Raw genomic sequence first — 25,399 nt, 5'->3', positions numbered from 1 at the left:
GACGGTGATGCGTTGAAGATCCAGTGCAAAGATGGCGCTTTCTTCTTGATGCGACACGCTTCCCGGTGATGCGGCGGCACCTGATGCGACGTCGATCCTCTTCTCTGGTGATGCGAGATGCTTCCTCACGATGCGAGCCGCAACAGGCCCTGTGACACGCTTCCCAGTGATGCGGCGGCGTCTGATGTGACGTCGATTCTCTCCCTTGGCGATGCGAGTTGCTTCCACAACGATGCGATCCGCGACAGGCCCTGCAACACTCTTCCCGGTGATGCGGCGGCGTCTGATGCGACGTCGATCCTCTTCTCCGGCGATGAGCCACGACAGGCCCTGCGACGCGCTTCCCAGAGATGCGGCGGCGCCTGATGCGGCGTCGATCCTCTTCTCCGGCGATGCGAGGCACTTCGGTGGACCTGCGATGCCTCAACGATTCTTCTACGACAAGCTTCCCGGTGATGTGGTGGCATCTGATGCGACGCCGATCCTCTTCTCCAGGCGATGCGAGGCGCTTCATGTTGTGAAGCGGCAGCGGCAGTTCGGCGACACACTTCTTGTTCATGAGTTGTACTTCCAGCTCCTTGCGACACGCAGTCCCTCAGAAAGCCTCGCAAAACAGCAGGCACTTCCAAAGAACTCTTGGGGAGCTGGTGGGTGAAGTCTGTTGTCCCTGAGACTTCAGCAGTAGGCAAACTCTTTTCCAAGCCCTTGGAGATCCTTCACAAGTTGAATGAAGTACACAAAGTTCCTTTTCTCCTCTCTTTGGCAGTCAGGCAACCACTGCAGGCCAATCCCCCAAGCAGCACTTCGGCTTAGGGATAGTCTCTCCTCAGTATCTTCTGGTTTCACTCCTCAGCAAAGGTTTCTTCTTGTTTCCCAAAGTGATCTAAAGTTTTTTGGAGCACTTTGTTGACAAGACTCCTTCTTTCCTTTCAGAGTGCAGGGCAAAGACATCAGACGCACCACAGGAGGTGGAGCCAGCATTGTGGAGGGAAGGCACAGCCCTATTCAGGTCCCAGGTGCAACTCCTCCCACCCATCTAGATGCAGATCTCTCTATTCAGCCCTGTGCTGACTAACCCTGTCTCCTGGAATCCCCCAGCCCCTGTCACTCAAACTCCAGACAAGGAATACAGAGCCTAGCAGAGGGAGGTTTGGATGGTTAGACAAGAAAATATCTACTTTCTAAAATTGGTATTTTCAAATACAGAATGTTAAAACCAACTTCACTAAAAGATGTATTTTATCATTCTGAGTTCAGGCATACTAAACTCAAAATTCAACCATGGTCTCTGAGTCAGTTAGGATTATAAAATGTAATAATCAAACTGTCCATTCTGGCCTATGGGGAACAGGTAGCCTTGGAATAGTGAAAAACGAAAATGGCTGTAATTCACTATTAGGACATGCTACACACATCAGGGCGTGTCCTACCTTATACTTACAATGAACCCTGCCCTTGGGCCTACCATAGGGGTGTCTGATATGAAGAAAAGGGACGGTTTAGGGACTGGCAAGTCGGTGCACTTGCCCAGTCAACATGACAGTTCCAGACTGCACACAGGCTCTGCAATGGCAGGCCTTAGACACACTTTTACAGGCTACTTCTGTGGGTGGCACAACCAGTGCTTCAAGCCCACCAGCAGCATTTGGATTTACAAGCCCTGGGAACTCCTGGTGCACTGTACTACGGAGCACTTGCACTGTGGCACTGGACAGCAGTGGCACAGTGCCCAAAGCATCTAACACCAGCACAAACACTTGAGGCAACATCAAAAAATGGAAGGGAGACCCACGCCAAGGTGCCAGGTCTAACAATAAATTAATGGGTAATTTGCTGAAAACAATGGGGTTAATAGTGCTCCCCAGCTGCTTTCAAAGAGATGTGCCCCTCTATGAACATGCACTTGGGGTATGCATAGACCATTTTATAGTTAACAATCAATTTGTTTTGATGTTTTTAAAGATTTTCAAGTCTTGAAATACTAATAAAAATTACTGGTGTGAAACATTTTGGTAGAGAAAGCTGTGGCTCCTTGATGTACTAAATATCAACAATAGTGGACAAGGTGTGGTGGGGCGTGGTATCGTATACTGCCTGTGCACCAGGTAGTTTGTCTCAGTGTGCGGCAGAGTCAACCCAAGAATTGGGACTGCGGGGTCCAAACTATAGCTCCGCCCATCCGAGTTAAAACCGAGCTAGATCACACTGGCTATTTAATTTTATTCAATGCTGTGTGTCTGCTCATTTAAAAGCCAACATGTTTCATTGCCTGGGGAAAACTCATGGCAATTTCTTCAGGTGGTGGGTCGATCACTCCACCCTGCACCAATACTTGTCTATTTTAGTATTCCGGGATATTGCACCACATGGGAATACCTGTACCCTTATGCACATGTGAGTGTGTACATGCTCACTGTCTCACTGGCTCTCGCAGTCACTGCCACCGTCAATCGTGACCACGTCGGTGTCTGGCGTTGACTCAGCACCCCCCTCAGCATCCCAGATTTTTGCTTTATTTTTGGCAAATCTACCAGCTACCATTAGGCTTAGTAATGAACATCCGCCAAAGGCCAACGGATACCCAGAGAATAAACTACTGTAGGCAGAACATTCACGTAGTAATTTGCTCTAGTGTGGGGCTGCTGACTCAATTAGGGTCATTGGATGCTGATTGTATTTTGAACAGATTAGCTATACTTGCTGCAAAAATGCAGGTATTTCCATTTAGGACTAAGGTTCTGAACTTTGCTTGAAAACTTAAACATGATACTCTTGTCAATGTTAAAAGTTATAAATACTTGGAGGTTATAGTTGAAACATTCACTTAAATAGAAATAGCAAGAAACAATGATAATTGAAGATGTAATGACAACAACAAAGGTTTAATGTGGATTAACTTGCTTATATGGTGAACTAACTTTACAGCCTGCCATAAATATTAACCTGCAAAAGATTAACCCTATAGTTTTAGATTGGCGGCCCCATGCTACTTATAGAATCAAAAACATATTTAGAAAGTGACAAGGGGGAAGCGCTTGAGAAGGTACTTTTTGTGCAAATCCATATTCTTTTTGAAGCCTTACAACAGAAATTGGGACTTTGTTATAATTACAGTATATCTGAAAATTTAGGTAAATGCTATATTATAGGGATAGTAAACATTGAAGCTCCCACAGTAACCCTAGGCTGTCTTGTGACCTAACGAAATCTGAAAAGCTCTGAACTCTGTGAATGAAATGCATTTAAGTAATAAGCTAAAAAGATTTGCTACTGCTAATGTTAATAAGAAGGTACATTCGGTATGCAGAATTTAGGGTAGAGGGCTTTAAAGGAACCTTCAGCTCAGATGTTGGTTCATGCTAATAAAATGTGACATTTTGGGTTGAAATCTTTGGTGGGTCTTTATCTGATGAAATGTAGATTTGAACCTTCCAAGTATATATTGTTCACTCCTTGCCCTAGAGAACATAAAAGAATAATGCTGATGTAGATGGGGCAGCTAGTGCTTCCTTTTGAAGTTAAGTAGCTATCGTTGCCTTTATCGGGAAGATTAATATATGACTGCAGTTATAAAGCACCTGATGAGATAGCCCATGTTCTACTCCTTTGTCTAATATTTTCAAATGAACAGAGGAACCATCTACGATGACTACTGGAAGACTATAAATTTCGTTACGTGGGGAAAACATTTTGTTTGTATTCTTGCCCACAAGCTCTGCATCTCTGTCTTTGTGGTGATTTATATTAAATCTCGATTGAAACTAATGCATTTTTTGATGATTGTGCCATATAAATTTGTTCATATGTTATATGGACTATTTATATGGACAAAATGTCTTAAAATTGTATTTTACAACTGCTAACAGAAGTTTATTGCTCGCATTTTAAGCATTCTGACTAGCCGAGCCAATACTAGTATCATGCAATGAGTACACACTAGTTTTTCTACCCGTTTAGAGGTGGATTATTCAACATTGCGTGCCCAAGAGTTCAGGAGTGTTAAAGGAACTCTTTATGAGTCACACGGATCAAGCAATATTTGTATTTATAAAACCATATGTGTAAAAGTAATTCTAGAGCAAATTATACCTCACAAGCCTTCGAAAAGAAGATGGAGGATTCCTTTAGGACCACCTTAGGTTCTGAATAGATAATCAAACATGTGTGCAATGTCATATCTCAGTGGCTGCAATACAATCGAATGTGTTCATGCAGTTATACGAATTGTTCAGGCACCTAAAAAACAGTAGTCTAATACTGCCAATTGTGGTAACTTTACATGCCCAAGTTCTGAAGTTTGCAAATGTGGCACAGCCCTGGTGGCATGCTCTGAGGTACCTGGCGATGTTTCTTGATAGGAGCTTCGAGAGTTGCAGGTCCTCTTGATTGTGTCTTTGAATTTCTTCCTGTTCTCTTGGCGACACCGCACTCACTCCATCCAAGAGCCATTTTTCTCTGAGGGACTTTTTCTAACAATAAAAATGGATATTCAATGAAATGATAGTGACAACATGCACCCAGTGAACATATGATCCAAAATCCAAGATTTGTGATAATCAATTGTTCAGTTTTGGGAAACTCTGGCAAACTGGTCAGTTGAGCACATTCTAGAATCGGCTTCACTAAATACAACAGGCACTTACACTGTTTTCATTTGTACAGCTGGTTAGTAGCACAGTTATTGCCAGATTCACATGGGGCTTAGGCAGGAGAATATTGCCAATACAACATCAAAACATCTACCCCGCCACTGAATTGGGCACTACGTATTTATTGAATACCAGAATGTGTTTCATTTATTGGTCTATTTACTTGTTTTTTTGATTGCCATCAGTTTGTGGATAGTGTCACATGTAACAGAGGGCTGAGTGGAGTTTTGGAGCATGTACCAGCTCAGGATAGAAGCCCGGAAAATACACAAAGCCTCTAGCTGCTTTCTGTTTCATCACAAAATTGTTTCCCTCCTTAGAGTTGTACCTGATAATGATTGTTTCAGACTGGGTTGAAGGCACTGTTTTCAAAGATGCTTTTGCTTAAAATATACTTAGGAACATATTTATGAGCCCCTTTGCATTGCTCTTGCACCACGCAACGTGGTGGAAGAGTGACGCAAATGAAAATAACATTTATGAAGCCACGCAATGCCACCTTGCGGCCACCCGTGTGGCTTCATAAATCTTGAATAATGTAACGGAGCACAAATTGCTGCGTTTCATTACTCTGAGCCAGGGAGGCGTTTCCATGGGTGTTCCCATGCGACATCCATGGATCTTGACACATTCCTAGATGTACAAGAACTTGTAAACCTGGGAATGCACCAAAAAGATATGCCTAGGAGAGGCGTAACGAGATGAGATATGTTTATTTCTCCTAGTTTTTTTCCTCTTTGTATGTTTGCTGCATTCTTCAGCAAACAGAAAGAAGAAAAGCCTCCAGGATTGCTTTTGTGCAGGAAGGTCCTCCTTCTTGCACAAAAACGATGGTGCAAGGGTGCCTGCATTGGTACTAAGCAGCCCAATGAGCGCTAGCACAGGGGAAAAGACAGGAATGGGCTATATTGCCTTAATTATGGTGTATTCCTGTCCCTTCCCAGTGATGCCGTGCAGCAAGGTGACTTTCCGCACTGTGCCCCTTTTTCATAAATATGGCCCTTAGAGTGAGCCTTCAGTATGCTCCAGTCAAACATTCTTTTTTTTACCCGTCTCGTTTACCAATTGGCTTAAGACTTTCTCAATGACAGCTTGGCTCAGCCCAGAGGAGTATTTTTTCGCTTACCCAATGCTACTGGCTCTTAGGGTGTATCTCTCCATCTCCAAGCAGTGTTTATATTAACCTGCATGAGGAACTACTTCAAAACCATAGGCCTCTGTGTCTGCTTTTTCTGATTCTCCCATGTGTTCTTGCTGTGTTCCTTACCATACTTATCATCGTCCACCCTCCCTCTTCCCCTGTGCACTGCGTTCCCCCACCTACCACCTCTCTGTACATTCCTTCTGCACCTCTTTACTATACATGTATGCTGCTTGTTCCCCCCACCAGCCACCATCTTATATCTTCTTCCAATAATGCAGTACTTCCCCTCATGTGTTCTTTATTCTACTTCCTGCCACCCTCTTGTATCCCACTAGCGCCATTCCTTGTGCACTGCCCTTTACCACCCACCAGCTGTCCCCTCCCAGCAGTTTCTCATAAGTGGTGCTTGTTAGATTTGGGGGTCTCTAGTTGGCAGAGGTAGGTACCTTTGTCCAAATAGGGGCCCTTGCGTCTAGTCAGGGTAAGGGGTACACTCCTAAAATAACCCCTGCTCACACCCTTGGTAGCTTGGCACAAGCAGACAGGCTTATCTCAGAGGCAGTGTGTAAAGCATTTGTGAACACATACAGTAATCAAGTGACAACACTACAGATGAACACCACACAAGTTTTATATAAAAAATAAGTATTCTTTATATAGACTTATCACAAGACACAAACGACAAAAATCCACAATACTGTACTTAAAATGGTAGAATTAGCTTAGTTCTCTTCAGATGTTAAAATGCGACACTTTGAGTTCAATGTACCTTAAGATGCGTAACGCTATACAACGAAAGTGTTGCAGGGGAGGTGATGCGTCAGTTCCTTACACGCAAGAACGGTGATGCGTTGGGTCCCTACCGCTGCATAGGGGATGCGTCGGTTCTTCTCTACGAGGGGAGGTGATGCATCGGTTCCTCACTGCGCTTCTGTGGTGATGTGGCACGCAACGCCGTGATGCGATGAAGATCCGGTGCAATGAAACAAAGATGGCGTCTTTTGCTTGATGCAACACGATGCGGACCGCGATAGGCCCTGCGACACGCCTCTCGGTGATTCGGCAGCGTCTGCTGCGATGTTGATCCTCTTCTCCGGTGCTACGAGATGCTGTGACAACGATGCGAGCCGCGACAGGCCCTGCGAAACGCTTCCCGGTGATGCGGCAGTGTCTGCTGCGACGTCAATCCTCTTCTCCGGCGATGCGAAGCGCTTCAGGGACCCTGCAATGACTCAACGGTTCTTCTGGGCCGCGACAGGCCCTGCGACACGCTTCTCGTGATGCGGAGGCATCTGATGCGACGTCGATCCTCTTCTCCGGCGATGTGAGGCGCTTTCTCGTTGTGAAGCGACAGCGGCAGTTTGGCGACACACTTCTTGCTCGTGTGTCACGCTTCCAGCTCCTTGCAACACGCAGTCCCTCAGAAAGCCTAGCAAAACAGCAGGCACTTCCAAAGAACTCTTGGGGAGCTGGTGGGTGAAGTCTGTTGTCCCTGAGACTTCAGCAGCAGGCAAGCTCTTTTCTCAAGCCCTTGGAGATCCTTTACAAGTTGAATAAAGTATACATTTGGGGGCATATTATCAAGGACGGCGTTAAAAATTATCGCCGGTTTAGCGGCATAAAACTGTCGCTAAAACTGTGATAATGGGCTTGATAATATGCCCTTGAGAATTCCAATAGAAGTCCATGTTCTGGTGTGAACATGGGCTTCTATTGGAATTCTCCATGGCATATTTATCAAGCCCATTATCACCGCTTTAGTGGCAGTTTTCTGCCGCTAAACCGGCGATAATTTTAACGCCGTTCTTGATAATATGCCCCAAAGTTCCTTCTCCTCTCTTTGGCAGTCAGGCAACTACTGCAGGCCAACTCCTAAAGCTTAGTCTCTCCTCAGTCTCTCTGGTTCCTCTCCTCAGTAAAGGTTTTTTCTTGTTTCCCAAAGTGATCTAAAGTTCCTGTGTTTGGGTCCCAATATTTATACTCTTTGTTCTCTAAAGGTAGAGAGGCATTTACCTAGTCCAAACCAGTTCTGGTCAGTCCTGGAGCACTCCGTTTACACAACTCCTTCTTTCCTTTCACAGTGCAGGGCAGAGACATCAGACGCACCACAGGAGGTGGAGCCAGCATTGTGGAGGGAAGGCACAGCCCTATTCAGGTCCCAGGTACAACTCCTCCCACCCATCTAGATGCAGATCTCTCTATTCAGCCCTGTGCTGACTCACCATTTCTCCTGGAATCCCCCAGCCCCTGTCACTCAAAATCCAGACAAGCAATACACAACCTAGCAGAGGCAGGTTAGGATGGTTAGACAAGAAAATACCTACTTTCTAAAAGTGGTATTTTCAAACACAGAATGTTAAAAGCAACTTCACTAAAAGATGTATTTTTTCATTATGAGTTCAGGCATACTAAACTCGAATTTCTTCCATGTTCCCTGAGTCAGTTAGGATTATAAGATGTAATAATCAAACTGCCCATTCTGGCGTATGGGGAACAGGTAGCCTTGAAATAGTGAAAAACAAAAATGGCTGTAATTCACTATTAGGACATGCCACACACACCAGGGCATGTCCTACCTTATACTTACAATGCACCCTGCCCTTGGGCTACCGTAGGGGTGACTAATATGCAGTAAAGGGAAGGTTTAGGGACTGGCAAGTGGGTGCACTTGCCCAGTCAGCATGGCAGTACCAGACTGCACACATGCTCTGCAATGGCAAGCCTTAGACACACTTTAACAGGCTGCTTCTTTGGGTGGCACAACCAGTGCTGCAAGCCCACTAGCAAAAACCAAAGGAAATGATGGACAGAGTGTTGAACATTGCTAGCAGCATTTGGATTACCAGCCCTGGGCACTCCTGGTGCACTGTACTAGGGTCTGACAGGTGAACCAAGCCAGCCAATCATAGAACCACTAATCCATACATCATTTTACACAGGGAGCACTTGCACTGTGGCACTGGATAGCAGTGACACAGTGCCCAAAGCATCTAACACCAGCAAAAACACATGAGGCAACAGCAAAAAATGGAAGGGAGACCCACGCCAAGGTGCCAGGTCTAACAGTGCTGAAACTGGCAGTGTGTTTTGGTTTTATAGAAATGAAAGGTGGGCTGTAACGAAGGCACCATTGCCTTTCTATGTCAAAAGAAATGTGGGTGGCAAAGGATCTTTCACTGAAGTATTTGCTTTCTTTTTAGGTCATAGAAACTAAAGAAGGACTATAATAAATGCTCCCTTGCCATCTGACTTTTATTTGACATAGATACAAAAACAGGATTATGAAAGGCAATGGCATCATCAATGCTATCCACCATTTGTTTTTTATCTGACTTTAAAATCCTTATACAGAATGCATTTTGTTAGACCTGTCAGCCCTTTGGGTGGTCCCTCCTCTCCATTATTTATTTTGTCCCACTTTTGCCTCAAACCCTGTTAGTATTTTTTCCTTTTTGGGAACCACCAGACTTTTTAGTATTGATGCAGATTCAGGGAGCCATTTTATCTACCCCTGGAACTTCTGTCTGAGGGCCTGGAGCACAAAATGGTGGCCACCTGTGACATCATCAGAACCCACTGGAACCTACTAGAACCTTCTGCAACATTCTGGAGCCCTGTGACAGTTGGAGGCGGTTTAGAATGTTGGGAAGCTAAGACAGAGAGTTGGCAGTTGGAGCTGGCAGTTGGCACCTGACTGGTGAAGAGAGAGCAGCAGAAACCTGAAGGAGGAAGGAGTGAGGCAGCAGGGGTGGAAACTTGTGCCTGGAGTGGGGTCCATAAACCCACCCTTGATACTAGTCCCTACTGACTGAGCCCAGCCTGGAGCCCTGTGTGGGAAGAAGCAAGAAAAACCATCTTAAGGACCTGGACAGCAGGAACAGGCCTTAGAAGCAAAGAACAGCAAAGTCCTGACCTGATTATTGGTTTTCCTGGAGTCCGACGTCGAGAAGCCTAGAGACCCGGAGCCCGAGGTGGAGAAGCGGCGCTGACTGGAAAAGCAGACGTCGTACCCGGAGCCGCCAGAGGTCGAGAGAGGGCGCCGACGGAGGTCGTAGAGAGTACCAGAGGTCGAGGAGGAAGTCACCCGAGGTCGAGTGAGCGGCGTCGACGGGGGAGTGAAGTCCGCCCTCCGGAGTCGCCGGAGACCGAGGTGAAGCGTGCCAGAGGTCGGGAGTGGAGGTCGCACTCCGGAGTCGCCGGAACCTGAGGAGAGGAGCACCGGAGGTCGGGAGTGAGGTCGCACTCCGGAGTCGCCGGAACCTGAGGAGAGGAGCACCGGAGGTCGGGAGTGGGGATCGCACTCCGGAGCCGCCGGAAGACGACATCGAGCCAAGGCCGGCCGACGTCATCGAACCTGAGACCGCCATCCGACCGGAGCCGCCCGAAGTCGACATCGAGCCAAGACTGCCCGACGTCATCGAACCGGAGGTCGAGATCGAGCTGAGGCCGCCGACATCGAACCGGAACCGCCTACCGGCGTCGTCAAGAACTGACATTGCGCCGAGGCCGCCGACATCGAACCGGAACCGCCTCACGGCGTCGACACGACTCCAGCGGCGTCGGAGCTTCAGAAAAAGGGCAGTAAGTGGAATAGAGGGCGCCTAAGGCCCTGTGGAATCCTGAGAGACTACCCTAGGGGCTAGAGAAGTGCTGGAACCAGCTTGATTGTGCCAGGGGTGAGCTGAGACTAATTCAGAGGGGTTGTGTAGAGTGAGGGAGCCAGGTCTCTAGAATTCCCCCCCTTGATCTACCTCAGTTTAGGCCTCAGCCTTGTCCAAGCCAGGGAGTAGACACCCTCAAGCCATCCATCTAACCACAAGCTGTGACTGGGCCAAATTAGCCCATAGAAATCTAAATGTGATCTGATTCTATGAGTGTCACTGTCAGCTTTTAATTATTTATTGAGAGCACTGTATTTATTGTATTTAACCTATTTATTGCTTCACTGTATTTATTGTTCCACAGTATTTATTGTCGCACAATATTTATTGGCTTGCAGTATTTATTGCCTCATAATATTTAATTGCCTGTATGTAATGCACTTATATTTATGCCTTAATTATTTATGATCTCCCCTATTTATTGAATCATTAAGACAGTATTTATTTGACGTACCCTTCCACAGAAAAAGCCTTGTATATGGTGATTGTGTTATTATTTATTTAATCAGCAACTAAGAGAAAAAGAAGATAAACAGAGATATTTTCATAATTTTTACGGTGTAGAGTCGTTTTTGGAACGGATGCACGCATGGTTATTGTATGGGTATGACGTATGCTTAGCACGGTGCCTGATTCCTGACCACTCGAGCCAAGCTACCACTGTGTATGTCTGGAGAGACCCCGTTACCACCACCCTTTCCGGTGTGGGAGTGGGGTATTTCCAACATAATTGGTGTTCAGTGGTGGGATAGAGCTGTGCCTACGTATACTCAACAATAACTGTGGGTAGTCCATAGGCCTACACCGGGAGTTTTCTCAAAGCGGCCTTCCTAATTGTGAGTTTTTGTTTTTCCAAATTTACTCTGGTGGTGGGAGGAGGTATTATATAAGGTACCCCCCTGCATAGTTACTGCAAATAACTGTCCTCTGACCTGAGTGGGCAAGATGGAGTTTGTACTGGAAAATTTAGAAACGTACACTGTGGCCCAACTCAGGGAGTTTTGTCAGCGGGAGGGGGTGTATTGTCCCCCAGGAGCAAAGAAGGGTGCACTTCAAACCAGCTTAAGGGCTTGGGGGGAGGCACGACGGGACAGCAAGGCTGAGGAAGAGGACAGGGATAGAGAGCCCGACAGTGAGGGAGCTGGTTTGTACCAACCTGAGGTGGGGAACCTGTCAGCGGGGCCCAGGACACTTTCCAGGAAGGGCAGCAGTGCCTCTAGCGGTGGCTTGTCTGAAGTGGAGTTAACAGACCGGAGGGAGAAAAGACAGCTCACATGGGACTTAGCAAGGCTGGAGAAAGAGAAGGAGGAACAGAGGATGGCTCATGAGATAAGGCTGAAGGAGATAGATCTTCAGATCCTGAGAATCGGGGCACACCCTGTACCTAACGGTGGCAGCGAAGAACGAGAGTACACCAGGGAACCCAAACCCTAACTGCCAAAGGACATAGTAGCTAGCTATGGGGTGGGTGACGATATCGCCAATTGGCTAGCGGCCTATGAGGTCTCGTTAAGGGCCCATGGGGTTCCAGAGAAGTACTGGGGAGGGGGATTGTACAAGTACATGCCTCCAGCTGGTAGGGATGCATTATTGGCCGTCGAGGAGGATGAGCAGACCCACTACCCCACCATGAAACTGGCGCTCATAAGAAAGTTTGGACTAACACCCGAAAAGTACAGACAGAAGTTCAGGGGTAGTCACAAACTGGGCACACAGAATTGGGTGGACTTCCTGGACTATGCAAAGAAGGCACTAGAGGGTTGGATTCAGGGCAGTGAAGTGAGGAACTACGAGGGGTTGTTTGATCTAGTACTGAAGGAACACCTGCTCGAGAAATGTTTCCCTGAACTGCGTCAACACCTGGTGGATAGCAAGCTGACCAGTCCCCGGAAGCTTGCTGAGGAGGCGGACATTTGGGCTAGTACCCGGGTGTCCACAAGGGGGACTGGAGGGGATACTCAAAAGGCCGGACAGGGCGCCCCTCAGAAGAAAGAGGGAGGGGAAAAGAAAAAGGAGTTCTCCAAAGGCCCCCAAAATAATTTCCAAGGAAAGGGAACAGGATTCACCCCTAGGGCTAACCCACCCAGAAACCCTAATCCTGGCCAGAGTCAGCAGCCAAGGGTTGTCCATTGCTACGAGTGCGGTGGCGTTGGACACTATAAGGGAGATCCGAAGTGCCTGAAACGACCACCCCCTCCCATTGGAGGAAAGACCCCTGGAGTAGCTAGTGCAGTGCTCGGGGAGGAGATGCCCTTAACTAAGGGAAGGGAGTGGGCGGGTGTCACTTTAGTGTCCCTGGGAGAACGGGAGATGGTTCCTAAGATCCAGGTGCCCGCAAATACCGTAAAGTATGGGCAGTGGGTCACCATCAACGGCCAAAGAGGGGAGGCTCTGAGAGACACAGGAGCCAGTATGACTATGGTACGTAGCCAACTGGTGTCTCCAGAGCAGGTAATTCCCGATGTACTACACCCAGCCGCGATGGCTGACGGCAGAACAGGCCACTATCCAGTGGCCGAGGTTCCCTTTGAATGGGGGGGGGTTGCAGGTTCACTTCGAGTTGCCGTAAGCCCTGCCGTGCCAGTTGATTGTCTGTTGGGGAATGACATGGAGCACAATGCTTGGAAGGAGGTGGAATACCGGACTCATACTGAGATGCTGGGTACACCTGACTGGGCCTGTGTGAGCACAAGGTCCGCGACTACCCGGAGAGGGAGTTCGTTTCGGCTGGAGCCTGGAACAAAGGCCCAGCCAGCTGCCAGTCAAGGGAAGAACCGAGGACAGGAGGAGCCTGCCTCGGCGTCCACACCCCGTAGGACGGATAGGCCACCGGAGGTGGTGGACCAGGAGTCTGCGGTGGGGGATGTCACCGAACTGGAGGACCTACCCATCCAGGCCGAGTGGCACGTGGAGGGAGGCCCGTCCAGGGAGGAATTCTGCCGGGGCCAGAGGGAGTGCCCTACCCTTGAGGGGCTGAGGCGTCAGGCCAAAGCCCAGGCAGCAGGGAACGTTGAAGGGAACTACAGTGTTTACTGGGAGGACGGCCTCCTCTACAGTGAACCCAAGGCACCCCTACATGGATCGTCACGAGCCTTGGTAGTCCCTCAACGTTATCGAGCCTTCCTTCTGGAGTTGGCTCACGAGATCCCCTTGGCAGGACACCTGGGGCAAGACAAGACCTTCGCCCGTCTTGTCCCCCACTTTTATTGGCCTCAAATGAAAGTGTCGTCCGATACCTACTGCCGGACATGTGTGTCTTGCCAAGCCAGTGGGAAAACAGGGGTGAAGCTAAAAGCTCCCCTGGAACCACTTCCTGTCGTTAGCACCCCCTTTGAAAGGGTGGGCATCGACATTGTGGGTCCGTTAGATCCACCTACTACAGCTGGTCACAGGTTTATCCTGGTTCTGGTGGATCATGCCACACGGTACCCAGAGGCAATACCTCTGAGGACCATAACAGCACCTGTTGTGGCTAGGGCCCTGATGGGAATCTTTACCCGAGTGGGTTTTCCCAAGGAAGTTGTGTCCGACAGGGGGACCAACTTCATTTCAGCGTACATGCGGGCGATGTGGAAGGAGTGTGGAGTGACCTACCGGTTCACAACTCCTTACCACCCCCAGACCAATGGTCTGGTGGAGAGGTTTAACAAAACCTTGAAAGGCATGATCAGAAGTCTGCCTGAAAGCCTGCGGAGGAAATGGGACGTCCTCCTACCCTGTCTACTCTTTTCCTACAGGGAAGTGCCACAGAAGGGAGTGGGCTTCAGCCCCTTCGAGCTTCTGTATGGGCACCCTGTACGTGGACCTCTCAACCTGGTGAGAGACGGATGGGAAAGAACTCCCAGAAAGCTTCCCCAGGACGTGGTGAGCTACATGCTGGCCTTCCGGAGCCAAATGGCTAAGTTGTGGAAGCAAGCTTCTGACAACTTGGAAGCCAGCCAAGCAGTGATGAAGGCGTGGTATGACCACAATGCTCACCCGGTGGAGTTGGAGCCTGGCCAGAAGGTGTGGGTGATCGAACCAGGAGAGCTTAGTGCCCTCCAGGATCGCTGGTCAGGACCCTTTGAGGTGTTGGAGAAGAAGGGTAAGGCTACCTACTTGGTGGACCTGAAGACCCCTCGTCAGCCCCTATGGGTGCTGCACGCCAACCGCCTCAAACCCCACCACGAGAGGCCCGAAGTCATCTTGATGATGGTGACTGACGGAGCAGAGGACGCGGAAAGCGAGCCTCTCCCCGATTTGTTTGCGTCTCAAGAAAAGGATGGGTCGGTGGAGGGAGTGATTCTCTCCCCATCTCTAACTCCTGAACAGCAGGAGGACTGCCGCCAGGTCCTGGGACAGTACTCTTCGTTGTTCTCCCTTGTCCCGGGTAGGACTCACCTGTGCGTCCATGACGTGGACACAGGAGACAGCCCACCTGTGAAGTCCAAGATCTACCGGATGTCAGACAAGGTGAAGGCCAGCATTAACGGTGAAGTCACTAAGATGCTGGAGCTAGGAGTGATCGAACCTTCTAGCAGCCCCTGGTCCAGTCCGGTGGTACTAGTACCAAAAGCTGCACCACCGGGTGCCCAACCGGAACTGAGGTTCTGTGTGGACTACCGGGGACTGAATTCAGTAACCAAAACTGATGCTCATCCGATCCCTAGGGCGGATGAATTGATTGACCGGCTGGGAGCTGCCCAATATCTAAGTACCTTTGACCTTACTTCTGGGTACTGGCAGATCTCTTTGACTGATGGAGCAAGGGAAAGGTCAGCCTTCTCCACGCCCAATGGCCACTACCAGTTCTGTGTGATGCCCTTTGGGCTCAAGAACGCACCTGCCACGTTTCAGCGCCTGGTAAACCAGATCCTCACCGGAATGGAGAGTTTCTCTGCTGCTTATCTGGATGACATAGCGGTCTTCAGTAACAGCTGGGAGGATCACTTGCGACACCTGCAAGTTGTTCTCCAGGCCCTGAGACAAGCTGGATTGACGATCAAGGCCAGCAAGTGCCAGATCGGGCAGGGGTCGGTAGTGTACCTTGGACACTTGGTGGGTAGGGGAGCGGTGCAACCCCTCCAGGCGAAGATCGAGGCCATCATGGCCTGGGAACCCCCCAAGACACAGACTGAGGTCCGAGCTTTTCTGGGCCTCACGGGATACTACCGCCGCTTCGTGAAGGGGTACGGTACCATCGTAGCCCCCCTCACGGAGCTTACGTCCAAGAAACAACCTCGACGGGTAGTCTGGACGGAGGCTTGTCAGCAGGCCTTTGTGAAGCTGAAGCAAGCCATGTGCGAGGCCCCGGTCTTAAGGGCCCCAGACTTTTCCAAGGAGTTCATTGTCCAGACAGATGCATCAGAACATGGCATTGGGGCAGTGTTATCGCAACTCAATGAAGAGGGTCTGGATCAACCCGTGGTCTTCCTATCCCGGAGACTACTTCCCAGGGAACAGAAGTGGAGTGCAATAGAGCGTGAAGCCTTTGCAGTGGTATGGGCTCTGAAGAAGTTGCGGCCATACCTGTTTGGCTCGCACTTCCTGGTTCAGACCGACCACAGACCCCTTCGTTGGCTGATGCAGATGAAGGGGGAGAATCCCAAGTTGTTGAGGTGGTCTATTTCCCTACAGGGAATGGACTTTCAGGTGGAACATCGGCCTGGAGTGGACCACGCCAATGCAGACGGTCTCTCAAGGTATTTCCGCCTTAGTGATGAGAACTCCCAAGGGGTTGGGTAGCTCTCCCCACTTTCAGCTGGGGGGGACGCGTGTTAGACCTGTCAGCCCTTTGGGTGGTCCCTCCTCTCCATTATTTATTTTGTCCCACTTTTGCCTCAAACCCTGTTAGTATTTTTTCCTTTTTGGGAACCACCAGACTTTTTAGTATTGATGCAGATTCAGGGAGCCATTTTATCTATCCCTGGAACTTCTGTCTGAGGGCCTGGAGCACAAAATGGTGGCCACCTGTGACATCATCAGAACCCACTGGAACCTACTAGAACCTTCTGCAACATTCTGGAGCCCTGTGACAGTTGGAGGCGGTTTAGAATGTTGGGAAGCTAAGACAGAGAGTTGGCAGTTGGAGCTGGCAGTTGGCACCTGACTGGTGAAGAGAGAGCAGCAGAAACCTGAAGGAGGAAGGAGTGAGGCAGCAGGGGTGGAAACTTGTGCCTGGAGTGGGGTCCATAAACCCACCCTTGATACTAGTCCCTACTGACTGAGCCCAGCCTGGAGCCCTGTGTGGGAAGAAGCAAGAAAAACCATCTTAAGGACCTGGACAGCAGGAACAGGCCTTAGAAGCAAAGAACAGCAAAGTCCTGACCTGATTATTGGTTTTCCTGGAGTCCGACGTCGAGAAGCCTAGAGACCCGGAGCCCGAGGTGGAGAAGCGGCGCTGACTGGAAAAGCAGACGTCGTACCCGGAGCCGCCAGAGGTCGAGAGAGGGCGCCGACGGAGGTCGTAGAGAGTACCAGAGGTCGAGGAGGAAGTCACCCGAGGTCGAGTGAGCGGCGTCGACGGGGGAGTGAAGTCCGCCCTCCGGAGTCGCCGGAGACCGAGGTGAAGCGTGCCGGAGGTCGGGAGTGGAGGTCGCACTCCGGAGTCGCTGGAACCTGAGGAGAGGAGCACCGGAGGTCGGGAGTGAGGTCGCACTCCGGAGTCGCCGGAACCTGAGGAGAGGAGCACCGGAGGTCGGGAGTGGGGATCGCACTCCGGAGCCGCCGGAAGACGACATCGAGCCAAGGCCGGCCGACGTCATCGAACCTGAGACCGCCATCGGACCGGAGCCGCCCGAAGTCGACATCGAGCCAAGACTGCCCAACGTCATCGAACCGGAGGTCGAGATCGAGCCGAGGCCGCCGACATCGAACCGGAACCGCCTACCGGCGTCGTCAAGAACTGACATTGCGCCGAGGCCGCCGACATCGAACCGGAACCGCCTCACGGCGTCGACACGACTCCAGCGGCGTCGGAGCTTCAGAAAAAGGGCAGTAAGTGGAATAGAGGGCGCCTAAGGCCCTGTGGAATCCTGAGAGACTACCCTAGGGGCTAGAGAAGTGCTGGAACCAGCTTGATTGTGCCAGGGGTGAGCTGAGACTAATTCAGAGGGGTTGTGTAGAGTGAGGGAGCCAGGTCTCTAGAATTCCCCCCCTTGATCTACCTCAGTTTAGGCCTCAGCCTTGTCCAAGCCAGGGAGTAGACACCCTCAAGCCATCCATCTAACCACAAGCTGTGACTGGGCCAAATCAGCCCATAGAAATCTAAATGTGATCTGATTCTATGAGTGTCACTGTCAGCTTTTAATTATTTATTGAGAGCACTGTATTTATTGTATTTAACCTATTTATTGCTTCACTGTATTTATTGTTCCACAGTATTTATTGTCGCACAATATTTATTGGCTTGCAGTATTTATTGCCTCATAATATTTAATTGCCTGTATGTAATGCACTTATATTTATGCCTTAATTATTTATGATCTCCCCTATTTATTGAATCATTAAGACAGTATTTATTTGACGTACCCTTCCACAGAAAAAGCCTTGTATATGGTGATTGTGTTATTATTTATTTAATCAGCAACTAAGAGAAAAAGAAGATAAACAGAGATATTTTCATAATTTTTACGGTGTAGAGTCGTTTTTGGAACGGATGCACGCATGGTTATTGTATGGGTATGACGTATGCTTAGCACGGTGCCTGATTCCTGACCACTCGAGCCAAGCTACCACTGTGTATGTCTGGAGAGACCCCGTTACCACCACCCTTTCCAGTGTGGGAGTGGGGTATTTCCAACACATTTGCACATAAAATTAAGGCTTAGTGGCTTTGTCAGTACTTGTTTCATTCAACTGCAAACCTACCTGTGAACATCACTTACATTTCCATCTTCTTAATGTATGCTATAGCAGTCTCACAGAGATTTTCTCAACAATACTCATATAGAGGGACCACAGGACAGAGCCCCCCAGCCATTGGTTGGTGAAAGTGACTTTCATTTGTTGATGAGCCCATTATACCCTTTGATAGTTGGAACTGTCACCCATGAAGTGTGAAGTTTTGCCTATGTGTGGGCCAACTTATAAGTCCAGTGGAGCTGTGATTTAATTGTAATGAATGCATGGTTATGGGTCACCACATTGTAAGTGCTTTTATTCACTGCAGCTCCAACATCACAAATGAACACCATAGAAGATTGTGGGAATGGCCGTCACGTGCCTCCACTCTGCCTTCTACATATTGGTGCCAGGTTCTGCAGCGTGGATCCTGCCTGTTCCTGCATGCCAGTTGTTTCCAGTCAGAGTGAGCCAGGACTCAGTTTAGCGCCACCCAGGCTGTACCTTCACAGTGTGTGTGTCAGCTAATGCTCTGCCTCCCTTGCTCTGCACCTCTGCCTCAGAGCTTTGTCTCTGGTTTTCTTCAGCACTGAGGTCCCCATGCCTCGGGAAAATTTGCAACCAGTGGCAATGACTACAGCGGTGAGGGTCAGGAATGGATCGAGAAACCCTAAGGATGGAGGGGGGCATGATGCCAAAAGGAACCAGAGGCCTGAAAACCTTCTTCAGTAATTGCTGTCACTCCCTCAAGCGACATTCCCTATGCTAAGCACAGGAAAAGAATATAACACTTATGTGATGTCAATACAGAGGCCTTAAAGCTTTACTATGAAGCACTAAGGGCAAGAAAAAATACATCTGTGCTTTTTCCCCTTAGGACTGCACACATTGAACTGAGAATAGGGGCATGGGTGCACAAGACACGGAAATTCAAGCACAGCATGTAATATGAGAATGTACTCTATAAAAATTCTGGGATTTGCCACTGGGCTGAGTCCAGAATTCTCTGCAGATTGCAAGCCTTTGTTGCACATTGGCGGTGTGCACCAGGTGATTCAAACTACAATAGCTGAATAGACTATGGGAGTGACAGCTACTGTTCACTACAACAACAGCTGTCCAGTCCCATCCGAAGACTTTTGTGATGGAATGGAAAGGTTAGAAATAAGGGAGAAGAAAGGCAGCTAGGCCAAAGTGCCAGCTAGTACCAGTAAAGCCTTGTATGTTCTGTTATTGCTGGAGGATAGAAGAGTGATGTGTATTATGTAGTTCAGGGCTGTATGGGATGGAAGGAGTGATAAAAAGATGAAGGACTGTTCTGCAAAGTAAACAACAATCTTGAAGCTCTTGAAATCTGTCCAAGATTTGTAAAATTGAGGACACCATGGAAACTGTGCCACTTGTGGGTTAGAAACCTCAGTCCCATTGAGATAGTTAAAAAAGTTGTCACCTGTTGATATCTTTATGTAACTTGCAGGTCGCAGTTTGCAATCCCAGTTAGTGCATTTGTTGTAAAAATCTGTGTGTGTGTGTGTGTGTGTGTGAGAGAGTGCGTGTGTGTGTGTGTTGTCTGTGTGTGTGTGTGCAGGAATGTATAACCCACACTGAGGGGACAACACCATCCTCAAAATATTGATAAACACTATTGGACCTGACAGTCTTTTGTGGGGTCTTTCCCCAAACATTTTACCTTCTTCCCTCAAGTATGTTGAAATGCATTTTGTTGGCTTTGAGACTCTGCACTTTAGCACTGCTAACCAGTACTACAGTGCTTCTGCTTACCCCTTAATGTTAGAATTGGCCTACACCTGACTGGAACATTTAATTTACTTATAAGTCCTTAGTAAAGTGGTAATACATGTACCCAGGGCCTTAAATGCTACTAGTGGACCTGCAGCACTTATTGGGCCACTCACTTACATAGCCCTTTACAACATGTCTTAGGCCTGCAATCACACCCTGTGTGCAGTTTTAAACTGCTAATTCAACATAGCAAATAAAACCTTTACCTGGACTAAAGCTCCCTTTTTAGTACATATATTTCATCCCTACGGTATGCCCCAAACAGCCCAAAGGGCAGGGTGCAGGTATTTAAAGGGTAGAACATGTGTTCTTAACTTTTACATGTCCTGGTAGTGAAAAACTCCAAAACTCATTTTTCACTACTGTTAGGCCTACCTCTCTCATACGAAAACATTGGGCTACCTACCTAATTACATTGAATAAGTGCTAACTTTTGATTGGAAATAGGTAGAAAAATATTGTTTGGTCTGAAATGAATTTAAATGTAATTCCTCTTTAATGGTAAAGTTGGATTTTAAGTCACAATTCTGACAATGCCACTTTTAGAAAGTTGACATTTTCTAGTTTTAACCATTTGGTGCCTGTAGTCTGTGTCCTGGGTCATGTGAAAATTTGGCAGTTTGCCTTCGTGTATTCCTCCCAGATAGTGAGACAAAGGGGGAGGACTAAGTGTTGGCAGGAATGATGGCCATCCTGCCAGGATTGGTGGGGCAGAGTTGTTCCCTGCCCTACTTACATTTCAAAGGGCTGTCTCCAGCACACTCACAAAGGAACTTGACAGCAGCCTATTGTCATCCTAGACCACTTGGAGCCTGGGTAGGGTAAGGAAGGCAATTTCCAGAACCAGATGAGTGGGTAGCTAAGAGGTTTACCCGACTACAAAGACTGGTGCCGGGTATGAATATTGGACCCTCAGATGAACTCTTCAGTATGCTCCTGGACCCGTGGAAGACTTCGGAAGAACTGCCTTGCACTTCAGAGGACTGCCCTGCTGCTTGAGGGCCTACCTTGTTTCTCCGAAGACTGAACTCCTGCTACCAGAGGGCTGCCCTGCCGTTTGAGGCCTGTCTTGTTCTTCAGAGGACTGCCCTGTTATTTGAGGCCTGCCTTGCTGCTTGAAGGACAAAGAACCGTCTCCTTGAACACAGGAGTGTTTGTATCACATTTTAACTGTTCTTCGTGCTGCTACGACTCACCCACACATTACCAGGCCTGCGGAGGACATAAAATAGTGTGGCAACAGATTCAACAAAATTCGCCTTACGATGATAATGTCTCCATTGCGTGTGCTAAATTATGCTGTTGCATGATGCTGTCCCTCATGCGTAGATGTAAAGTTGAGCCAGCAGTTTCTAACCTAGGATTTGTTCTCAAAGTACACCCGCCCTTACAAATTTCCAAATGTAGGCAAGCACACAGGAGTTAGATATATAAGACGTGTGTGCTAAAGTGATAACCATATGCAACACTCTTCCTGATCCTTGTGGCCTCCTCCACCGTGAAGTGGATGTTTCGAGCCGGACTTTAAGATGGTAATTTTTTCAATGAGACTAGCCTGGTCCCTTTTATCAGGCCTGCACTCCATCACGGTCGGCCTGAACTTGTGACTTTTATCCGGTCTAGCACAAGCAGATAACCACAAGTGCCGCATTGGGCTTTAGGCGCTATACTTATCTAAATCTTTGAAATTCAATTTCTTTGGTTCTACTGATTGGATTTTTGTTGTTTTGGTCTCATTTTATTCATTGAAACGTTCTCTGTTGTTCTGAATTAGTGTGGGATTTTTCTTGTGTTGGGTTTGCACAGTGCCTTTAAGTTAAGCCTGACTGCTATTGTGCCAAGCTACCACAGAGTTAGGCACAGGTTAATTTACTGACTTTTCCTGGTATCACCCTGACAAGCATTGTGATCCAATTTCTAACAAACACTTACACAAATTATACAAATAGCATCCATGCGGGACCCACAGTTCTATGGAGGCCGGTCCTGTACTCATAGTGGGCTATTGTATATCATCAATCAAAGAAAATTAAGATAAAACTCCAGTAAACTCATTATATTAAACATTACAAGAAAGAGAAATAATATGAAACACATACATACAATGACAAAGAAATAAATAAATAGTAAAAATCAAAGCTTCTAAGGAATAGAAGATGGGAAAGCATAATTGCCTAAAAACAAGGAAAAAAACCTCAAATGAAACAAAATCCTACCCATCAGTTGGAAAAACCAACTTACAGAAATGAATATTCAGTTCTTTTCAGAACATCACAAGGAGAGAGGGAGAGACAAAGGTTTTCAGAGACATGATAAGAACAGGTGTTCCCTAAGCTTGGAGCTAAGGTGAGAGGGCAGTTTAGCCAAATGGAATCTAGAAATCTTTTGACTTCTAGCAGCTCTGAACCCATCAGAAAGGCAGATCTTGGATTTATTGTTCAAGTACTGAGGGTCATTTATGTCACGAGCTTTGGATGTGATGCAGTATAGTTTGAAAGAAATATGAACCCTGGAGGGTGACCAATGTAAAAATAAATGGGAGCAACGTGTTCAAATTTATGAGACCCAGAAACCAAGATAGCCACACAGTGAAATCTGTAAGACGAAACAGCGAAGAAGCAAGAAAACCCAGTGAATGCAAATGTACCCCATCCAACCTGGAGATCACAAATGACTGAATCACAGTCTGGCGGGAGGAAAGCTTCCAATCTCAAAAGACAAATGAAAGCCCATATTTACTACAGAACTGCACTAGTCCTCATGTGATACAGAGCAACAAAGTACAGTGCAAAGCAGTGTAAAGACCGGCAACAATCAACTTTCGGGTGTGAAAACTCGTTCGTATCCAGGGGCGTAACACAGGCCCCCGCATCCCCCGCAATGCGGGGGCCCCCCAAGCTCCAGGGGCCCCCCTGAGCAATGCACTTCGGCCGGGGAGCTCCTGATAGAGTCCAGAGGGGGCTCCTCCACGTACCTTGCAGGGGGGCCCCCTCAATTATCGTTACGCCACTGTTCGTATCTTACGTTAACTGTCAAGCTGCACCCAAAACTCTTTGCAATACCCCCTTCTTAGTATATGCAAGAGGGGCATATCTAAGGTGGGGTAGGGTAACAACCAAGCCAGACCTACTAAATAGGGCATTCCATGATATATATAAATATATATATATGTGTGTAAAACGTGTGTTTTATGCTATACCGCGTCTTACATGTCTGACCCCTGTGTGCTTGTCTACATATGTAAACTTGCAAGGGAGGATGTATTTTGAGTACAGTGCCAAGGCTAGACACTGCTGGCTCAACTTCCCATCTAAGCACGAGGCAGAGCACCACGCAGAACCACGTGATTTGGCGCAAGCACCGGAGACAGCCTCGTCTTCAGGCGACTGTAGCTCAACCCGTTGCTAGACTATTTTATGTCCTTTGCTCGAGGCAGCGCTGAAACTTGCCTTGCAGCGCTGCACTGCCTCAAGGACGCCTCCTGAGTTCTCATGAGGTGTACTTTGTTCGTTTCAAGAGGCCACATCTTCAGAAGTACAAGGACAGACTAGAGGAAGTTCAGAAAAAAAGGAAATTAAAATTGAATATTGGGAAAAACACAGGTCTTCAGCAGAGTTGCTCAAGTCTCTAATCAGAAAGCTATGCGTGGCATCTCAGGCTGCATTTAAATTCCCACATCTTCTGTATTTTTTTTTGTTTTTATGGTTGGCATGCAGAAGATCGAGTCTTCTATTAATGTTGTGCAAAAGAATGCATGCAGGAAAAAGCACTGGTATTAAACAACCAGTGCAGTGTGGAAAAAAATATTAGAATTATTAAATAAAACAGTCTTTCAAATTCCTATAAAAATTAGCATGAAAAGACAAAACAATAGTATCTTAAATATGACGAAGTTCATGTAAACTGAAAAATCTATTAAGAGACCAGTAGAGAAGACATACAACTTTTTATATCCTAGATATTTTGAAACTGTCTAAAATAAATCGTTGTATTTGTTTAGATATTTCTGAAGGAAGCTCGCTGCCTGAAACACACACATTTTGCAGGTAATCCTGAGGGGGTTACAACTGTTGTGGAGACGCGACTGCAGAGATACAGTTCCGGATTTGTTTTCCTTAGATCGGGGGATGGCGGTTGAACAAAGCGGGCTTATTAATGTGGCCGACGTGCCGCTGAGAAGGAAATCAGTCAGGAACTTGTTTTCTTGGTTTCCCATTGTATGAAGCCAGTAACCCATGGGAATTACGTCATTGCAAAGAGTTATAGAAAATAATTCAGGGATTTGCCAACAATTCCATGAAATATGTTTTTCGAAACAGCTGCTATTTGGGCAGTCCCAGTAGTCATTCAGTTTCGATCATAGCTGTTTGGGCTTGTTTTACAGTCAGACGACTCCTAGGCCACAATATGTGCCACTGCGTCACAGCAGAGCAACTTTACTGCACCATTGACATAAACGCTCTGTGGAAAAACGAAATTTGGGCTGACCTGCTGCTACAAGTAGCACAGAGTTGTAAACGGTTTTGCACCCACTGATCGGTACAAATGCTGAAATTGTACCCATCAATCAATGAAATGTTTTGTTCAGGTTGGTTTGTGAAAAATCTACATAGTCTTGTCCCAAACGTAAAAAGCCTTTCAACCTGAAGTAAGAAAATAGCGACATCAGAAATGCTATTTCTACACGATAAATAGACTACAGAGCCCAAACACCAAATATGTCAATAGCCAAGGCTTCCAAATTGGAAAACTATGCGCTCTATAAAAAGAGGTATTCTAAAATATGATTCATCTATTTGAATCTGATGTGATAGTTATTGCTCCCCTAGGTGGGCCATCAAAAAAGGCAATACAAGTTTGACCCTCTTGATTGGTGACTCTATCAATCAATCGATTGGTGACTCTTTTACCTAACTTCTTCTGGCTGAACCCGACAACACTCATTGAATGTAGTCATAATACCAGTTATATAAAAGCCAGCATTGGCAAATACCACAGGTTTGAGGCTGGCCTCGAGCTCTTACAGAGCAATAAAAGTAGGCCTGCCGCAGTGCCCACCAATTAAAAAAGGATTACTTTGTATATACAATGCATGGATTAGATAAAGAATGAAATGTGTGATGATAGAGTTTATTTTTTTTCATATAAAATAGTGGCTAGGACATTAAATAAGATGAGATTAAAATACTCCTGCGGGTTGTTCCAAGGTGGACTGGCAATGTCTAGAGCTAAAAACTGCTAAGCAAAAGAAGTAAATGGCTGAAAAAGGCTGAACCAAAGCCCTTAGTGTATATGTCGAATAAAGTACCTTTGCCGTGATT

The 25,399-nt window shown here is 47.4% G+C and overlaps 1 protein-coding gene across 1 annotated transcript in view; it reads right to left on the bottom strand.

Annotated features, from left to right (window-relative positions):
* Positions 1 to 25,399, bottom strand: part of PALMD (palmdelphin) — a 199,034-nt gene that overhangs the window by 50,334 nt on the left and 123,301 nt on the right. Inside the window, exon 3 of the mRNA XM_085601862.1 lies at positions 4,339 to 4,469. Within this exon, the coding sequence (XP_085457988.1) occupies positions 4,339 to 4,469 (131 nt within the window). The remainder of the gene's footprint in view (positions 1 to 4,338; positions 4,470 to 25,399) is intronic.

This window comes from Triturus cristatus, chromosome 4_2, assembly GCF_964204655.1.
Source record: "Triturus cristatus chromosome 4_2, aTriCri1.1, whole genome shotgun sequence".
In the NCBI taxonomy this organism is placed as follows: Eukaryota; Metazoa; Chordata; class Amphibia; order Caudata; family Salamandridae; genus Triturus; species Triturus cristatus.
Note: the sequence above shows the minus strand (reverse complement) of the source record. Positions and strands in the feature narration are given on the sequence as shown.